Source organism: Mesoplodon densirostris, chromosome 2, assembly GCF_025265405.1.
Source record: "Mesoplodon densirostris isolate mMesDen1 chromosome 2, mMesDen1 primary haplotype, whole genome shotgun sequence".
Classification (NCBI taxonomy): Eukaryota; Metazoa; Chordata; class Mammalia; order Artiodactyla; family Ziphiidae; genus Mesoplodon; species Mesoplodon densirostris.
Genome location: NC_082662.1, coordinates 104,433,763 through 104,453,726, shown reverse-complemented (window position 1 = coordinate 104,453,726; position 19,964 = coordinate 104,433,763). Strand labels below are relative to the sequence as shown.

The window sequence follows — 19,964 nt, the reverse complement described above, 5'->3', positions numbered from 1 at the left end:
GCTAATTTTCTTCAAGTGGTATGTAAGATTTTTATCACTATATTCTTTTTTTTAAGTCAATAAACATTAAGAAGAACCTATTACATTGTGCTAAGTACAGAGGTTATAAAAATAAGCCTTGCTGTCCTGTCCTTAGGAATCCAAGGTTGAGTAGATGAAACAGTCGCGATAATACAACACCAGCCCAGTATGCTTGTTGCTATGACAGAGGGACATACAAAGTGCTAGGGAATCTAGAGTAAGGTATTCACCAAAGTAACTCCCAAATTTCCACTTCTTTGGGGGATCTAGTGCTCAGACACTTTGTATAAAAGCCCCTTCTTGGCCTCTTTCAACTTAAGTAAGAGCCACTGACCAGAGTTCGCAACACCTTCTGCAAAGCCTGTGGAGAGACAATAGATTTATGGAGCCCATTCTGCTGTTGTTTGTAAGTCAGGAAGGAAAATCTTTCCTCTACCCTCTTAGGTTCATTTCTTAGGGCCTACAAATTAACCTGACAAAAGACAGATTGGCAAGAGAAAAAAAAAACAAAAACAGATTTAATTAGCTATTTATGCATGCGAGTTCACAAACATGATTCAAGGAGGGGCTTATATACCATCTTAATGGGGAATGGGGCGGGGTAAGGGCAGAGGAGCACTTCTGGGAGAACGCAATGACTTTTTGGAAAGATAAATGGGCCCTTAGGAGAAGAGATGGCAGATATGATAGTTTTGTGATAATGTCTATCTGAGAAAAGAAAATTAGAGTGATATCAAGTTCTTTGGGGAGGCTCTACTTTTAGGCAGATAAAAGATTTCAGGAATTCAAATGCCTTCAGCCAAAATAGTTTTTATGCCACAGTGGCTTATTCTGGACCCCTTCAGTGAGAAAGAGCATGGGCTTTGGGGCCAGACAGAACTGGCTTGAATCCCAGTTATGTCACGTACCATCTCATGCCTTAAGGTAAGTCACTTAACTCTTGAAGCATTGAATAGGAATAAGACTTTGATTTGAGATTTAGAAACAATGTATTTACAAAGTACTGATACAGAGGGTGGCAAATATTATTGTCTCCATTTTCATCATCATTATTATTTTAAGCCATAATGCCTTCCCTCAGAGAGCTTGCCATCTGGTTGAGAAGAGATTTGTGCAATTAAAAAGGTTATTTCCGGGCTTCCCTGGTGGTGCAGTGGTTGAGAGTCCGCCTGCCGATGCAGGGGACATGGGTTTGTGCCTCGGTCCGAGAAGATCCCACATGCCGCGGAGCGGCTGGGCCCGTGAGCCATGGCCGCTGAGCCTGTACTCCGCAATGGGAGAGGCCACAACAGTGAGAGGCCCGCGTACCGCAAAAAAAAAAAAAAAAAAAAAGCTTATTTCCAAGGCAAGGCGATGACTAAACGGGATGGGTGATCTGGGCAGCAAAGGCTGTGGGGTTCAGAGAAAGCCTCTGGGGTGTTCTCAGGCCCGTGGATGGTCAGCTCGGCTCTTCCTCCCCCCATGGACACTGGATTCTCATTGAGTAACCCCGACTTACGGGCTTGTCCACGGATTCTTGCTCTGTGAGTTTATTACTGAGAACATCTGGCACTGAGCAGCGCCTGCCTCTTTGCAGGTGTTCAATACAGGTTTGTGGGCTGAATCTTTGAGACCCACAAAGAGACAGGCTCTCTCTTTGGGTTACGTATGGCTCTCCATCCAGGGACAACCTCAGGCCTGGGGAGTGACAGCCGTATTATAAGCAGCCTCTTAGCAAACGAATATGGATTCTTAATTCTAAAACCAATTTCCAAATGCATTCAAGGAGGGCACACAGAAATGAACAGAATTAACACTGCTTACTTCCAACTGATGGCAGGAGACAGAGACACGGGGCAGCCTAATGAGAACTGATCAGGATATTCTGTCTGGAGATAATAGCAAATGTAAAATAGTGAAAACTCAGACTCTCCTTCTGGTTGCTGTCAGATTTGCGTAATAAACCTGCACTCATGCACACGCATGCACACACACACACACGTTATCTGTAAAAGTCAATTCCCCAGAGAGTCTGACCGTGGCAGTGCCTACTCTCTTGTTTTTAATAATAATATTTTCCATTTAATCTCTCTTAGACTATTTGGAGGGTTTTGTCCATTCCAAACTCAAAGGGGAAAAATTAGCATTTAGATAGGATTGCACCAGCATTAAAATCAATTGAAATGGAAACAGAGATCATGGGAGGGTTGAGATGCCTGGAGTTTTTTTTTTCCCTAGGATGATTCTGATATGACACATTCAGGGCATCCAGTGAATCCCTCTGCTGGTGTCAGTGATAATCATATTCACTTGGATTTGTCCCCGGTGCCTTGTTCTCACACAACTTCCTCTCCAGGTCTTCTGAGGATCACATTTCCCAAAGAGGGGACCCTCCAAGCTCCCGCTTCTCCTTCTGCAGGAATAATCAATGCAGAGGAGACACAAGGAACATATATATGGTCCTTTCTGCCCAGGACATAGAAACATGGAATGCCACTTGCTTGTCCATGGATTTGAAATACTCTCTCTAGATTCTTTACCTCGTCCCAACCTTCACATCCACACACACTTTTACTGTCACACCCTCAACCTTCCCTAACTCCAAATTCCAGACTCTCCCTGTAGCCTCCCACTTTCATGACATGTTTTCGAGGCCTAGCCTGCTTTGGCAAGCTTGGGGTCCAGAGCAGAAAGGACGCCAAGGAAACAACCTGGAGGTCACAGTCAGCAAAGCGTCCCCTACTGACCACACAGGTTCTGCTTCTTCAATAAGAGATGTCTTAACAGGGAAGCACTACACTTGCATATGATCCTCGTGTGACCAAAACAGACCCACATCCTAATTTACCACATAGAGTCCTGTCTGCTGCCTGTTTGGGGACAGCTTCAGGATCTGTCAGCAGCATTCGTAAATTTCCATAATCTGGTATATCGCCGATTATATTTGCTGGCGGTGAATTCTTGAGAACACAGACGGACATGCGCACTTACTGAGCTGTGTCCAGAATGCTTGTTGCCCTCAGAGCTCCTGATGAACCAGACTCACATTCTTCCTCATTTTGCCTTTTACTGCTGCTCTCCTGGACCCACCAGACCACCGGGGTGAGGCCCCTTTAGTGCTAATGTCTGTGTGCAGTTGGTGTTTTCCTGTCTTGCAAACCCACTGATCAAACTCCACACATTCCTCCCAGGGGCTCATCAGTATTCCTGTCCTGAATGCATGCCCTGCTCGGCTCTTCTGTGCCCCTGCGTCCACCCCGCTCCACCACCTCCCATTTCCATTCCAGCCTCTGAGTCTGTCCTTGGTACCTCTCTACCCAGGGGAGTAACTTTGATTCTTTTCTCCCATAGGAAGATGATTTGAACGGGATCCACATTGTGGCCTTTGCGGAGAGAAGTGATCCAGGTAGGAAGCCCCCTGTCTGCTCCTGTGCACCTTAAGCCTGACTGACCTCTCACCTTTGTCAGCCCTCACCCTCTCTTCCGTCACTTCCAGTTTTTCCGCAACCACAAGGTATCGGGCGCCCCCTGGTGGTCACCTGTTAGGGACGACTCCACTTTCCAACGTGCACACCGCTAACAGAACGTTGAACCTCATTCTGCCTACCTGCCCAACTAGGAAGAAGCACCAAGTACTGAGGTTGAGGATATTAAAACGTCCTAGCTTTAAGGATGTGTGTGTGTGTGTAAACATCTGTTCACATTTAAAGTTCATTTACCAATGTTGTGACCTAGTCTATGTGAATCACAATCCTACCTTAAAATAACAATCATGTACCCTTTGGTCTGAAAAATATTGTCTGTGCTTAGGAAACTTCATAGAAAATATTCCCCCAAATAATGAGAACTAGGCAGAACTAGCAGCTTATTTCTAAAGTACAAAATGACCCTATAAATGGATGTGTAATTTTGTTTTATTTTGGAACTTTTTCCTGGTTTCACTCTTTTTAACGCCAGTGGAAAGTGAAGTGCAGGAAAAATTAATTTTGCAGGTGGTAAAATGCCGGGTCTCTTCAGCAGTGCTCTGTGAAAATAAAGGGTCCCCAAAGGGAGGTGTAAGTGGTGATTCTGAAGTGTGTTTTGGAAGACCTGGGACAATCCAGAATGCAACCAGAGAAGGCAGGGAACTTCCTTTAGGATGGCTAAGCAGTCAGGCTTTGGACTATGAGGTGCCTGGGCAGGGATTCCCAACCTGATAGTGCCACAAAGCCACCTGGGGCTGACTGAAACAGGACCTTCAGACACCTGTCAGTTCACGGGGCTCTGAGGCAAGTGCTGATGCACCGTGGGGTTGGGAACCACTGTTCCAGGTAAGATACAATTGTGTCGTATTTTCCTAGGACCTCAGCCTCTTATACATTCATAGGGACAGATGAGGAAACAAAGGGTCAGAGAAGTTCAACAAACTGCCCAAGAGGGCACAATGAGCTAGAGGGAGGCCATGAAGGAGGGACAGATTGTTTCATTCTTCAATATATACCTGGTTCTTGCCCATGCCTTGACACGTAGTAAGTGCTCAATAAATGCCTGCGGGCAGATGATTAGATAGGCAGATGACTGACTGAGACAGCCCAATTCTTCACTGTCTGACCAGTAGTTTTTTGGGTTTTGTTCTGTTTTTTGGTAACACACTATCAGCCTCCATAGTTTCTTACAGGCTGAAACCCAAAGGTTTTATCATGCAATTTTTAAAATTGAGATATAATCCACATACCATAAGATTCACCTTTTTAAAGTGTGCAATTCAGCAGTTTCAGTATGTTCAGAAAATTGTGCAAACATCACCACTCTCTAATTCCAGAACATTTTCATCACCTCAGAAAAATCCCATACCCATTAGCAGCCATTCCTATTCCCTTCTCCCCTGCCCCCTGGCAACCACTTAATGTACTTTCTGTCTCTATGGATTTGACTGTTCTGGATATTTCATATAAATGGAACCATGTAATATGTGGCCTTTTGTGCTTGGCATCTTTCACTCAGCATAATGTTTTCAGTATTCATCTGTATGTAGTATGTATCAATAATTCATTCCTTTTTAGGGCCAAATAATATTCCATTGTATGAAAAACAAATGTATGCTGGAAATTATCTGAAAGCTTCCTTCTCCCTTTTTTTCATTAATTTTTTGAATGTCCATTGATATCCCAGTTTTCCTATCATTGACTTGCAGATTTGGAAAAACTCTTCAAGAAAATCTAGTCTGCATCCAAAAAAAAAAAAAAAATACCAGTATGCTTCCAGCTTTTTTCCACAGATTCTGGCCACCCCTCAGCCCCTGGAGAAGAAAATAGCAAAGAAAGCCAGTTGCCCAAGGTTTACAAGCTATAATCAAACAGAATGGGATCCCTGGTGTTGTGTGAACAGAGATGAGATCGCCATCAGCAGCAGCCTGCTGGCCAGACTCCAGGGGGCTTCCTCCCCCGCCCTCTCCCCCCTCCCCTCCCCCTCCCAGGATTGTGGGGAGGCCTGTCTGGCTTTCTGGAACAATGGAACAAAGAGGCCTCCGAGAGGTTGCAAGAACCTGTTTGACCGAGATTGCTGCTGTAATGAATCAAGCTCCAGAAACTACTTCCACCTCCTCCCTGCACAAACACCCCTGGGCCCGAAGCTGTGTCTTGCCCCAAAGGAGCCCAAGCTGGGGCTTGTTACTGGGAAGCTGGAAGAAATGCGCTAGGGGTGGGGGGAGGGGGAGGAGCTCACAGCATCTTTCCTGGGGGGGGGGGGTGGCGGGGGAGGGGTGGCGGGGGCGGGGGGCCTGGCCTGCTCAGGGCTGGGAAAGGGAAAGGCTTTTCCGTGAAAGTCCCTGACTCTGCGACTAGTCAGTCATTACTCTCAGGTCACTGATGTGTAACCAAGCCAGAGGGGCCTGGCTGCAGGACTAGGAATTTCATTCCTACCCAGACAGTACTTCCTCATATACCTTGCTTTTGCTAACAAGCTACATGTGGCCCACTGCGCCAACCAAACCCCTCGCCAAAGAAAATGGGTCATACATCCAGGAAAATAATACAGCTCTCCTTAAAGAGCTAAAAGTCTGGAGGAACTGTGCTGTGAGCTTTATGGAGGTGGTCCTATTTGGTCCCTAAAGCCACCCTGTGATATATGCATAATAATTATCATCCCAGCGTCAGATGAGAAAAGTGATTCTTAAGGGTTAAATGACTTGCCCAAATCACTCGATGTATCCAAGCCAAGATTCAAATTCTATCAGGCTTTCTTGACCTCTGAATTCATTATGATTCTGAGGAAGAAGGTGATGATGATGGTGACTTACTGTATGCTTAGGTGACATAGCAACCCCATGTGGGAGGTGCTACTTTTATTCCCACTTTACAACTGATGAAGCTGAGGCCCAGAGCAGCTGACTGGCTGGGAAGCAGTGGAGCTGGAATTAAGCTCAGCGCTGTCTGGCTCCCCAGCCGCACCCTGAACCACAAGGCCCTGCCTTGTGTCTGCCGGTCCTTCGGAGTACTACCCCTGAGGACGTCTGGGTGACCATTTAGCCTGCCCTCCTTCCTCTCTGCTGTCCTTTACCACCCCCTGCACCTCCAATATTTGAAAGACCCAGAGAAGTTCAACGACGCGCTTGAGATCACACGGTTAGAGGCACAGCGGACACAGGAGCTTAGATTTCTGGTTGGCTCCTCTGGTCACTGTCCATCTGACCACACTACCGTCTCCAGGACTCCCCAGCCAGCTGCAGGCTCTGGGCATGCGCAAAGCCGCTGCAAGGAATCGGGGCGGAGGGAGCCGAGAGAGCAGGAGAAAGAAGAGGGAGTGAGGAGAGCGAGCGGAGCCATCTGGAAGCTTGAGCGCCCGATCAATGAAGAAAAGTCAAACTTCCTCCCCACTGATGTTTCCGATTTTGGAATCTACGATTTTTCAGCAGCAGCAATAACAAAGGTCTGAGTGACTCGGGTCTCCCAAGGACTCTCACAGCGGTTCTGACATTCGCAGCCGAGAGCTTGTGTTCAGGGATTGCAGTGTCTGCTCTCCGGCCCTGAGCGTAATCGCTAGGTCTCTTCTGCGGTGAGCTCTCATCCCCGTTGCCCCTGCAGGCGGGCCTGGCTGGGAAGGACATTTCCAGCTCTCTGGTCTTGCCCGGTGCCCTGTGGTGCGGCCCGGCTTCCTCTTCCACAGCCTCCTCTCAGCTCCTGCGCTCAGAATGCCGCCAGAGCTACTGTTTGACAGGTTTGAAAATGAACTAGTCTCCCCCGACGCCCCCAGATGTGTCTGCATCAGGCTGATGTCTTCTTTAGAACAGTCGGAACGGTTCACAAAGTGGCGTTTCTACGTGAGCGCATGCTGGATGGATATCCTCCAAGGGCACTGGCAATATTAGCACTAACAAGCTGGAAATGCGCGAACCGGCTGCCGTCTGCGCCTGTGGAACACAACCAGTGAGGGCCCCCGAATCAAAGTCTCCAAGCCCTTGTTCCAACCGAGTTTCAACAGCCTCGGTTTCTTGGAAAATGTTTTTGACACCTGTTGCCTCAAATAGGCAACTGCTTAACTGAGCTTCCAAATTTAAATTTGATTTGTCAAATTTAAAATTTGGTTCTTGCTAAATGCTAAACGTAGTCCCGGCCCTTAAATATCAGCACATTTAATCTTCACAGTTGCCCTATTGTATGCAGTAGGTACTGTCACTATCATCTTCCCCGATATTCAGATAGGGAAACAAAGGCATGGAGAAGTTAAGTAGCATCCCCAGGTCATGTGACTAATCACTGGTAGAACTGGGATTCCAGCCCAGGCAGTCCAGCCCCAAGCCCAAGCTCTATAACTACCACCTATGCTCCTCTGTATTGCAAAGCTGTACCGCTGGACTTTTCCACCAATGCTGGGCCCCGAGAGCTAGGAGACACAGCAGAGAAGGAGGGCTGTAGTAAGGAGTGTCAGGGTGTTCTGATGTTGCAGGTGCCATCTCAGGACCATGGGGCCCACACAATGTCCCCCTGTTCTAAGTGGATGTCTCACCCTAACAGGTGCCTGGGTGACTCGCCTTGTCTGGGAGGTGCTCCCAACCTTGTCCTCCCTAGGTTCCCAAAGGGCCCAGCTTCAGATGCCATGCCGCAGCTTTCTGAGACTTCCACACTTACTGAGTGGGCCTGTCTGTGAGGGGACCTCTCAGGTGACTGCCCTCCACACCTTCGTGTCCCAGCACCTGGCCCTGGGTCTAATACATGTGGGCACTCAGAACATTCCTGCCGATGAAAAAATGAATCCCTCTCATTAACATTTGAAATGAATTAAATGTTGATGGAGTGGGAAAGAAAGAGAAAATCTTTGCAGTTTCTTCTGCAAATGCCACACATGGTAACAGTGGTATCATATTTATTTATTTATTTATTTATTTGCTGTACGCGGGCCTCCCACTGCTGTGGCCTCTCCCGTTGCGGAGCACAGGCTCTGGACGCGCAGGCTCAGCGGCCATGGCTCACGGGCCCAGCCGCTCCGTGGCATGTGGGATCCTCCCGGACTGGGGCACGAACCTGTGTCCCCTGCATCGGCAGGCAGACTCTCAACCACTGTGCCACCAGGGAAGCCCGCAGCGGTATCATTATTATCAATGAGCCCCCAAGGTAATAAGGGAGCTGTTTTCTCCATCTTCAGACGATGAGATGGAAGCCCCAGAGAGGTTAAGTGACCCGTGCAGGGTCTTCAAACTCCAGACACAACTTCCAAGCTGCGTGATGCCTGCTTATGTGTGTCGTCTGCTATAGAAGCAATAGCCACAGGATCGGGCCAAACAGCCCGGCTTCCCAAGCCTAGGCCTGTCTCCAGGGGTGAGACCCCGACTCCCATAACTGCACATGGTGTGGCGGCAGGGAGGGTCTTTCAGTGCCTTTATGGAATGAACACCACCAGTCCCCGAGGTTGGGTCCAGAGGATGGTGTAAGAACCTGGTGGGCAGCACGCTGAGGGCTTGGGCCTGTTACTTCGGGGCCACTGCTTGGTCTGAGACACACGTGTCTCTGCCAGACAGGCCTTGGCTCCTGACATGGCTGCGACTGGCCTGGAACTGGTCCCCCAGGGCTTGTGCAGCCTCATTCCCACCAGGCTCTCTCTGCCTGGGAAGGAGGAGAGCATAGTCACCGGTTTCCCCTCCCACAGGATGTGATTCCCAGAGGTCTCTGGCTCGCCGTGGGAAACCTGGCCCATCCTGAGCCCTCGACCCTGGGTCGTGGGATCTCAGGGTCCAGGCCCGTGTGGCAGGGACAGAGTCACAGCTTTCACAGCACCGGGCCCCTCTTCTTTAGTTAGGGCCATCTCTGAGATTCCAGGCGCACTCAGGGAAATCGCTGAGACAGCCAACCAAACAGGCTGTAGCTGGCGAGTGTGTGGCTTAGCGGCAGGTTAGAAGGAGGGGAAGGGACCCTGACTACTCCGGGGGAGGGCAGGGGCCGGCCACCAGCCCCCCTCTCCACCCGGGTGTCTCCCCATGCCCCTGCCCTTGCTTCCTTCACATTGAAGCTTTCACACTGGGCACTGGGATCTCAAGCACAAATTCGAGCAAGAAGATGCAGCAGTTTTGGTAGGCATGTGGAGACCACAGATGGATGGTGGAAACGGCTCTCGACCTGCAGACCAAAGACCTGAGTTAGAATCCTAGCTCTGCCACTTGCTGGCGTGCGATGCTGGGCAAGTCAAGTACTCTCCCTGTGTCTCAACTTCATCCTCTTTAAAATGGAGATGAAAACATCTTCCTAACCTCCATCAGGACTAGATGTGAAGATTAAATACAAAAGGACTCAGTAGCCAGTAGCCAGTAAACGCTCAAGAAATACTCATAAAATCAAAGTTGGGCTACACGATCGCAGACTTCCTGCATGTAAAGAACAATGTCCTGTGTTCATAAAGGAAGAAGTTGGGAGATGAACTTCTTGAGAAAAAAGGAGATTTCAGCTGGATGCAAGAAAACGACTCTTGTCTGTCTGGGTTATTGACTCTATAGTGGACCTTTAGGGAGGTCCAAGGGACTTAGCCCTGGAAACATTCAAGAGAGAAGACAGACAAATGTTCTGGGTGGGGCTATACAGCTGCCTGAATCTGTGGGATGTTTGGGAGTCCCTTCTGGCTTTGAAAATGGCTGCTTCTCTAACTAATGACTGCAGAGAATTGTCCTCTAGTTTCAATGGTGAAATAACTGCTAGCCTACAAATTTCAAAATAATATTTCCTCTTTTTTCTTAACCTACCTCTGAAAAAAATTATGGGCTATTCCTTTTGAGAGCTACATGGCCACAATCTTAAAAGTCCTCTTAGCTGGGTATATCACTGATAAAGGAAACAGTCATTAATTTCAAACTCATTCATTCATTCATATAATTGCAACTGTGAACTGTCTTCTGCTTCACATTCAATTACAAAAGCGAAATGTGGCTTCCTACACCTGCCTTCCTGGTCAAAAAGGGAGGGTCCACAGCGGATGTGTCCCTTTTCCAGCTCACCTGTTTTACAAAGAAAAAGTTACTGTCCCTAAGAGGAAACTGAACTTCTAACTTAAAATGTTAGCGACTGAATCCATGTGAGGCCAGTGTGACTGCCTTAATTCCGCTTTTCCAGATGAATGAGAATCCATTCCAACAGGTGTATATTCAAGGCTGGGGAATAATGGGGGGAACGGTATGGGGCTTGTGAGCCTTGGATCAGGAATATCCAGGTTAGCTTAATGACTTTAAAACAAAGTAATTAAACCGTGCTTTAACCATGTACTGAGGCGAGGTTCTCATAGTCATACCGCCTGGTACAGCCACCCCTGCAGATTTCAGTCACTGAGTCAGCAACAGGGGCCAGAAGGAATAGCTCCATGATACACCACCTCCTGGCGTAACTGCCTGGGAGTATGTCTTCTCTGACACACGGGGCCGCGACTGTGTCTAACCGCCCCCTTGTGCCCAGATCATTGCACTTAAGACATATGCATTGAATGAACAGATGAGTGGCCAGGTTCCTTGTATTCAAGCAGAAGAATGTCAGAGCATTTCAGAAGAATAATGGCTAAACCTTACTATGTGCCATAGAGACACTAACACATTTAACTAACAGTCATTCTATGAAATAGGTACTATTATTATCATCCCCATTTTACAGTTGAGAAACCAAGACATTAAATAACTTGCCCTAAGTCACACTCTAAATGGCAGACCCAGGATTTGGACTGTTTGCCCCAAGTGCCCGTGTGTTTGAACATCATGCTGGGCTCCCTCCCTAAAGAACAGGTTCTGTTCTGTTCTTGGAAATATTCAGGGATGCAGAAGGATTATGCCCATTATAAAATCCATCATCCTGAGCACCAAAAAGCTGCCCTTGACTCCGGAAGAAACTTCCCCAGCTTTTGTCAACTCAATTATTAATTTATTCTGGGCACATTTTTTGAGCTTTCCTTGCTCCTCCATAGACACAAAGAGCATCCTCCTCACAAAAACTTTTTGTATTCTTGAAAACAGGCATTAAGCCACAATTTTGACTTCTCTTGTTTATGTAAAAACTCCAATCCATTTGATGTTTCTTGCAGGACCCAGTTTTTGTTCCTTCAATCTTTCTCTTTTCATCTCCAAACCTGCTCTAAAACATAGAAACGATCCCTGTATGTACATTCTTATTCATAAATCCCGTTATGTGGGTTTTTCCGTCAGAAAACCACAGCGCCATCTTGTGTGTTCGGCTTCCGTGCAGATCTTCTCCCTCTACAACACTGTGCCTAGACAGTTTCTGCCTTCCCTTTATGTGAGTTAGTCTTTTGCACTTCACGTTTACTTTCTACCTGAATTCGGGTCTGTGTGGTCGGATGTCATCCTCTTTGTGAATTTCCGATTTGTCACATGTGATTCTCCTCTCCCAGAGTACTGGCAGCGTCACCTTATTTATTGCCATCCGTCTCTTCTCGGCTGCTGAAAACAGTCACTGAAGCTGTTGAGGAGAAATCCCCTGTTGCAGTCTGTGTATAATGATACTTAAATCCACAGATAACCCAGGTGGCACCATAGTCCCTGTCCTATGACATGGCGACACACCCAGAGAAGGAAGATCCATAGTGTCCAAGTAGCAGCAGCCAGTGGCACTCTGGAGGGACTTGACTTTCTCGGCCACACATCAGGCAGCAAGAAGAATATCCCTACCTCCACCCCCATCTCCACCCCAACCCCTACAGTAATAGATAATGAGCACTAAAACACAAGGCTCCATCCATCTCAAGTGTCTGTCCTACAATCAAATTTGTCATATAGTTCAGAGCATAGATGGAAAAATCACCTAGGTCACCCGGATCTCTGCTGGAGAGGGCTGCCGGCCATAATGACCCTCTTCTATACTAGCAGGGTAGCTCTGCCTTCCAGGTAACAAGGCCTGAGGGGGCCTAGTCTGAATCTTTAGTGTGATTTAGCTACAGTTAAAGAGACGACACCCACTCAAAGCAGAGCTCCTAAGAAGAGTGTGCATTTTGCCTGGAATATGTTAAGTATGAGGAAGTGCAGAGAAAAGCCTTTCCCAAGAGGCCCCAGGTAGCCAAACAAAGGCTAGGGTGCCTGGAGAGAGGAGAGGTGTGTCCAACAGAGGCCACAGAGAGGGGCTTAGAATGGCTGGGGCCCCCATCAAAAGAAGGACACTTTTACAAAGAAAGAGCAGTTGTCGTACTGAATTTCTAAGTAGTGGGTGAGTTAGTTGCTTATATAGAAGGTAAATTTCAGGCCACAAATCCATCTATGCAAGAGAGACAACTTTATTTTCTAGAACTGAACCTAAATTTTACTACTGGATGGAGGAAACTGGGTCTGACAATTAATGGTCTCCCCTCCCCCACCTACTGTCCCTCGGGATCTGGTGTCTTGCTGGTTCTCAGGTATGATGGGTGAAGTGTGCATCTGGTCAGAGTTATCATCCTCACCTATCCATGCTGGCATCTGCAGAGAAGTCCGTCATTCTGTCTGGACTCTAGCTTTATGCCAGGGTCACCACTGGTCCCCTTCATCCCAACCGCTGGACTTCTTCAGATCTGCCCCCTCCACTAGCCTTGTCCGTGTTCCTCAAAACCACAGAGAACTCGGTGGGGCCTCCTTACACTCTTCTCTGCCCTAGTGCTCCTGCACCAGGGGATTCGCCAAGAGAATCTGAGGTCTTTCCATTTTCATGAGTTTTAAAACAAAGCACGAATCCCCTATACTCTGGGACTCCCTGAAACTGTGGAGTTTCTCTACATGGACACATGGGCTTGCTTTCGAGCATGTGCACATGTACACACAAACACATACACACAGGCACAGAGCTTATTCTCAGGGACTTGCCAGAATCTAAACTCTTTGCTTCTAGCTGGGAGTGGAGCAGGGACGCTGAGGGTTTAGGCTATCCTTTCTCTTACTAAACATTCTTCCAAAATTTTTGTCTATGATATAAAGTTCATCTTTCTCATTTCTTCAAAATTTAGGCTGTCTGTGCTCTTGAAGCTATGAGTTGGTCTTTTGAGGCTTGTCTCTGCTTTTCTTATGAATCATCCCTCCCCTGGGGGGCAATGAATGCTTCGAATTGAATAAAGGGATGGCAGAGCATGCAGGGAAATGGTGACGAGGGGAGGGAACCCTATTTACTATCTCAAAGCTTTGAAACCAACTGTCAGTCAGAAGCCCCCTTAGTCTGAAGGTAATAGGAACTCCAGTTTGTAGAAAACTGAGGATCCAGGCTAAATGTTCTTGCTCCATAGAGCAAATGCTATGGGGAACTCTCAGGGATGGTATCAATAAATTATCAGTTTTAAGAGATGGCACAGAGTACTGAGGACCGGACAGGAGTTTCTCTGTTCTGGGGTTGCACTTTCTGATGCAAGGCTGGTCAATTTTCATATGCAATTTAGCAAATGGAACTTAGCTTTCAGTTACAACCAGACACTTCCCTGGGAAACTTTCAATTTCTTTATTCAAAATGTTTATTGTTTCCTTTGAATAAGCTACTTTGTGGCTGGAGTTCTCATCTGACTCATTTTATAGAATAATCCTATAATTGAGGGTATGCACCAAATGGTCTAAGAAACACTTGTGGAAAAACGGCACTCTGCTCTCCACATTAGAAGCCATATATGCACAGGGCTTACTCAACCTTCTTGAATCCTGCTTCAGATGGCTATGAGTTCCTGGAGATCCTGAAGCAGGTTGCTCGGGACAACACGGACAACCCTGACCTGAGCATTGTATGGATCGACCCAGATGACTTTCCTCTGGTGAGTGGCTCAGACTGGGGCCCCGTCCTTGGCCACCTTCACAGCCTCATGTTTGTGTTTAGTGTGAGACCTGGATGCATGAAGGAGGATGTGAAATAGGAGGGGCACTTGCAGAAGCTCAGTGGCTGTCCCCACACACTGTGGGAGATCTTAGCCCCTGGGGCAACATAAAACTTAGGGCCTGGTGCCTACCTGACATGGTTAGACTTATTATTCTCACCCCCTAGAGGCCAGAAGTCCTTCTGCAGGGCCCACTCAAGGGTGTTGGGTGAAAATCTTCTGCCAGCAGCTCCATAGCTCCCCATCACCCCCCCACCACACCACCCCTTACTATAACCTCTTTCATTTTCTGGGTGGGGACCATCGCTGTGAGGCAACCTGAGTTACTAAGTAATAGATGTTCAGAGATGAACATTTTGCAGAGTTAAGAACAACCTCTGCTGGAAATTCCCTGGCAGTCCAGCGGTTAGGGCTCTGCACTTCCTCTGCAGGGTGCACAGGTTCAATCCCTGGTGGGGGAACTAAGACCCTGCAAGCCTCGCAGCCAAGAAAAAAAAAACCCTCAGGGAGGGCAGAGACCCTGCCTGTCTTGTTCAGCATGTTCTCCCAGGTCCTTAAAGCCCAAACTCTTGCTGGGTCAGTGATCAATGGCCAGGAAGCCTTGATTATGCTTTGTCTTAAAGAGAATAAACAGAATTTGTACAGTACATGAGCCCAGTGGTAATGATAGTGAGGGTAGCTAATATACTATCTGCCTAGAACGATGGTAAATTCTTTCCGTGCATCATCTCGTCCAATCCTCTCAACAACCCTAAGTACAGACTATTATAATCCCTATCTTACAGGTGAAAAGAATGACAGCTGGAGAGGTTAAAGCTGTAAGTGGTAGATATACTCTTCCAGTCCCCATGAGACCATATAATTGTCTGGGAGACTTTTTTCTTTCTTTCTTTCTTTTTTTTTTTTTTGGCTGTGTTGGGTCTTAGTTGCGGCACGCAGGATCTACACTGAGGCATGCGGGATCTTTTCCTTGCGGCGTGCGGGCTTCTCTCCAGTTGCGGCACACGGGCTTCTTCTCTAGCGAGTTTCTCTCTAGTTGTGGTGTGCAGGTTTTTCTCTCTCTAGTTGTGGCACGCGGGCTCCAGAGCGCGAGGGCTCTGCAGTTTTGCGGTATGCGGGCTCTCTCATTGAGGCGTGAGAGCTCAGTAGTTGTGGCACGAGGGCCCAGTTGCCCTGCAGCATGTGGGATCTTAGTTCCCCGACCAGGGATTGAACCTGCGCCCCCTGCATTGGAAGGCGGATTCTTCACCACTGGACCCCCAGGGAAGTCCCATGTTTGGGAGACTTTCTACCACTGAATATCTCCATTTTCTTAGCCCCATGGCCCCTTACATTTTTAGTCCTGCCCTAGTCAGAGATTAGTCCTCATGGAACCCAAGTCTGGCTGAATGAAGAAGCCCTCTTCTTACTCGTGTGCCCACTTACAGCACACCACTGCTTTCCCGGGCATCTCACGAGCAGAGTGGTGCAAAGTAAGGGACTTTTAAGTGAGACATTGAAAGAGAGGTGGAGGGAAATGGCTCTTTCACCACACATAAACTGTAAAAGAGCCACAAGTAACTTGGGAATCAGCTTTGGACTATCTCTGTAATATTCTTCCTTACAGCTGTAGAAGCTTTTATATTACATGCTTTCACAACAGTTTGTGTTATGACTTTTTTTTTCATGTTTATTTAAAGTGCTGAACGCTGGGGCCAAGTCTTCAATTTCCTCAGTGCCCACAGCTGTTTTGGAGACCTTTAACCAATGGTGACCTAATTACTGTGATGGGATGGCAGGTGGGTCCAGCCACAAAAAGTGGCTTTAACAGGGAATGCCTTCTGCCTGCTGTCTAATTTTATTTTTTGTTGCTACAGCTTGTTGCTTATTGGGAAAAGACTTTCAAGATTGACCTATTCAAGCCACAGATTGGAGTGGTGAATGTTACAGATGTGAGTAGACCTCATGAAAGTTTGCTCGGATACCCTCAGCCTGCCCTGGTTTCTGCCATGCAGCCCAGACTATGAGATCACGTATAGGAGTCTGGCCCCGTGTGAAATGAGCAGGGCCCTTGGCCTTGTCAAAGCTCAGGAGACTTGCCAGTGTGGCCCAGTCCTAGTCTGAGCCGGTCCCAGCCTATTGTTCCATGGTTCTCTTCCATGGGCACATTTCCTTGCTTTTGGAGCCAGCCTAACCTGGTTCACTGGCTATTTAGAACTTTCCACACAAGTAAACTATCCTGTATTTTCTTCCAAAGCCCAACACGGTCTCTTTACACAAGGGAACCCACACCAGGAGTTGTTATTGCTCAATGGGTGATGGGGCAGCTGTGGTCCGGAAGCCCATGGAGGCAATCACCATTGTGTGTGTGTGTGTGTGTGTGTGTGTGTTCATGAATGTATGGAGATATATGATATACAGGATCTATATGAAACTTCTGGTAGGACAGCCATGAAACTACCACCAATGAGACTAGGGATGGGGTTAGGGCAGCCAGAAATACTTTTGCTTTTCACCTTGTATCCTACTGTTCTGTTTTAAAATGTTTTAACTGAAGCAGAATTTTAAATTATTATTATTTATTATTATTATTCATTTTAAAAGTAGTTTACAAAATAAAGAAATGTAGAATTTCCCAGGTGACTGAACATCTCCCAACAGGGTAAAAGGACATTGCTCACTGGCTATATATACATACACTAGAAAAAATATATATATATGCAATGGAATACACCTTTCCTTTTATGTTGCACCAACAGGATACTACACACACCATTCTGCAACTAAGCATTTCCATTTAACAGTGTGCACATATTCCTGATAAGCGTAAGTGACCTGGAGCCCACTCAGCACAGCTGCTTGGAACCCCCTGGCCTTGCTGATCCTTCGTGCACTCACTCACTCACTCATTCTGTCTCTGGCTGCAGGCTGACAGTGTCTGGATGGAGATTCCAGATGGTGATGACCTGCCCACAGCTGAGGAGCTGGAAGACTGGATTGAGGATGTGCTTTCTGGGAAGATAAACACTGAGGATGATGACAACGAAGATGAAGAGGATGAAGAGGCTGACGACGACGATGATGATGATGACAATGACAATTCCGACGAAGAGGATGATGATGACAGTGATGACGATGATGACTAGCCCCCAACTCCGGATGATTTTCATGAAAACAAAAGCACAGCTACCCACCACCATGCAGACAGCACAAGGCAGCAGCAAGCAGCCCAGACCCACGTCCAGCCAGCTCCTTTCCCTTTTCCAACATCTCTTTTCCCACTTCCTTCTCATCAGGAGATGTGCAACTCAGCAAATGCCTTTCTAAATCCAGCAATCCCACTCAGCAAGAACAGTGGGGAATTTTTCCCATGTCGACGGTCTTGATTGTCATGAAAAAACTCTCGTTCTTTGCCAGATCATCAGTGGCCATGGCAGTGCCCGAATCTGGCAGTCTGGGGAGAGCAATCCCCTAACACCTTGACTCAAATTTACTTGTTGTCTTTGACTATGGCAGTAACAGAATTCACAGCTTGCTAACTCACAAGCATGGTGTGACCTTATAACCAGAGCCCGGGGAAGACACACAATCCATTTAGCCCCCATGCCTACAACATCAGTTAGGATCCCTCCTAAAGCCAAGAGGATCCCTCTTAGGGAAGGCTCAGGCTTGGAAACAAGTTTATACATCAGCTTCTCGTGGTTCTATTAAACTTATTTTAAGTGTAGGTCGGACCATTATGAACTGAGATCCAAACCTTTGGATGGCTATTGAGAGGTAGGTCTTGAAAAACATGTGTACTGATGTCACCATCATTTCTAGTATATTAGGATACTGGGATGGGAGGTTGATTTGCTCTCTGAACTTCCCTCTAGGTGAGTGTCTCGCATAGACACACAGGGGTTTGTTTTCATTCTTTCTGATGGCTTTAGGTCTCTGATTGGGTCAGCTGGCATCCTAGCCTGAGCTGGGACCCTGATACCCCCTCTCTTTTGCTCCTAGGCAGCCTTCCCATTCAAAGTTGGTTTATCCAGAGGGCAATTAACTCTCCATCTATCAGTGCTCCCACAGTTGAACAGAACATAATAATTAGAGTTCATAATGATACCCTGAGGCACTGAAAAAAATCCCTCAGTGCCTTCCAAACTATCTAAAAGTTATATTGTGCTCGGTAGTTTTAGTGTTAAGTGTGCATTATAATGTTCTAATTTATTTTCTCAATCTTTTAACACACGTGTAAGACTGCAAATTCTTTGAAAATAGGACAATCCTTTATGGAATAGTAGCTACCTAACTCTGTCATTAAAGTTATATTTTGAAAATACTGAGACTATCTTGAACATCCTCTCCTGATTTTTTGTTTCTGCTCATTCTCTCTGGGCTCCTGTTCTTCCTCTCTATTCTTCCTTTGTTTTCCTTTCTGGCCCCTCTTCCTCTGCCTGCCCGTTAAATGTTACTCTTCCACAGTATCACTCAGCTCTAACATTCTTCCAAGACAGTTTATCATCCATGTCCATCAGCTAATAACTTCCAAGTCTGGGTCTCTAACCTTGACCTCTCTCCTTAGCTTTAGACTCACTCATTCAACTGCTTCTGGACATCTTGGTTTGGATGTTGCACAAGTGCTTCAGACAACATCACAAAAGCCAAACTCATTACCTTCTCTCCTAAACTTCTCCTCCTCTTCTTGGAGCCGCAGTTCAAATGATTAATATCACCATCTGTCCAATTGCCTGGGTGGTCTGAAGGGGTCCCCTTCCCCTCTGCTCCCATGGCATTTTGTGCATACCCCAAATCCTGGCACTCATCATTTAAATGGTAGCACATATTTGTATGTCTGTCTTTTCACTAAAACACAGGCTCCTTGGAGACAAGGAATTTATTTACTGTTGTATCCCCAACACCTAGCACTTTGCTCAGCATGAAGTAGATACTCATTTGTTGAACCGATGGGTGAATAATTGTTTGATCAGCACTGTGGGATCACAGTGCTTCCAAGGCCTCCTTATTTTTATCCCTTCGCCTCACAAAACAAGGCAGACACTTCCCAAGCTGGGCTATGTTGCCATCCAGACAGGCCCAAATAAGTTCCTGGGGAGGTGAGTTTTCAAAGTGATCTTTGAAGCTAACCTTTCAAATAGCCAAGGAGTGTGCTCTGTCATGAAAGTGGTCTATTTCCCAGCCCAGGAAAATTCCCTGGTTCTTACAGGCCTGAGTAATATGCATTAAGTTTAACATGCTATGCTGCTCCTGTGCTAGAAGCACTGAGTGTTAAACTAGTACTATCTGTAAGTAGTAGTGCTGTTTAGTTATTGGTCTAAAATTTTTCAGCTGATATTTATTGAATGGTATGTGCCCAGAGCACTATGCTATATGCTTCACATGTACTGTCTCGTTTAATCCTTACAAAGATCTTATGAGATGAGTTTTGTTATTTTCCCCATTTTACAGATGAGGAAACTGAATGAGGCACAGAGGCCTTGAGTAATTTTCCCAGGGTCACACAAATACTTTAAAGGAGTGTAAATGTAACCCCATTTTTATAGTTAAATCAAGGATTTAAACTATATTTAATTCCTTAAATTAAGCAATCAAAGGATTCCATTTCTTTTCTTCAGATGGTGTCCCAAGATGGACTCAAGTGAATTTCTTGTAATCCTTTTTACTGCTTAAGCCAAGATGCCCTTTCCCCTTTCATTCTGGAGGCAAGT

At 46.7% G+C, this 19,964-nt stretch overlaps 1 protein-coding gene across 1 annotated transcript in view; it reads left to right on the top strand.

Annotated features, from left to right (window-relative positions):
- The window catches only part of CASQ2 (calsequestrin 2), a 62,959-nt gene extending 45,560 nt beyond the window's left edge, over positions 1 to 17,399 (top strand). The window contains exons 8-11 of the mRNA XM_060086748.1: positions 3,352 to 3,406; positions 14,114 to 14,214; positions 16,131 to 16,205; positions 17,181 to 17,399. Of these exons, the coding sequence (XP_059942731.1) occupies positions 3,352 to 3,406; positions 14,114 to 14,214; positions 16,131 to 16,205; positions 17,181 to 17,399 (450 nt within the window). The remainder of the gene's footprint in view (positions 1 to 3,351; positions 3,407 to 14,113; positions 14,215 to 16,130; positions 16,206 to 17,180) is intronic.
- The last annotated feature ends 2,565 nt before the right edge of the window (positions 17,400 to 19,964 follow it).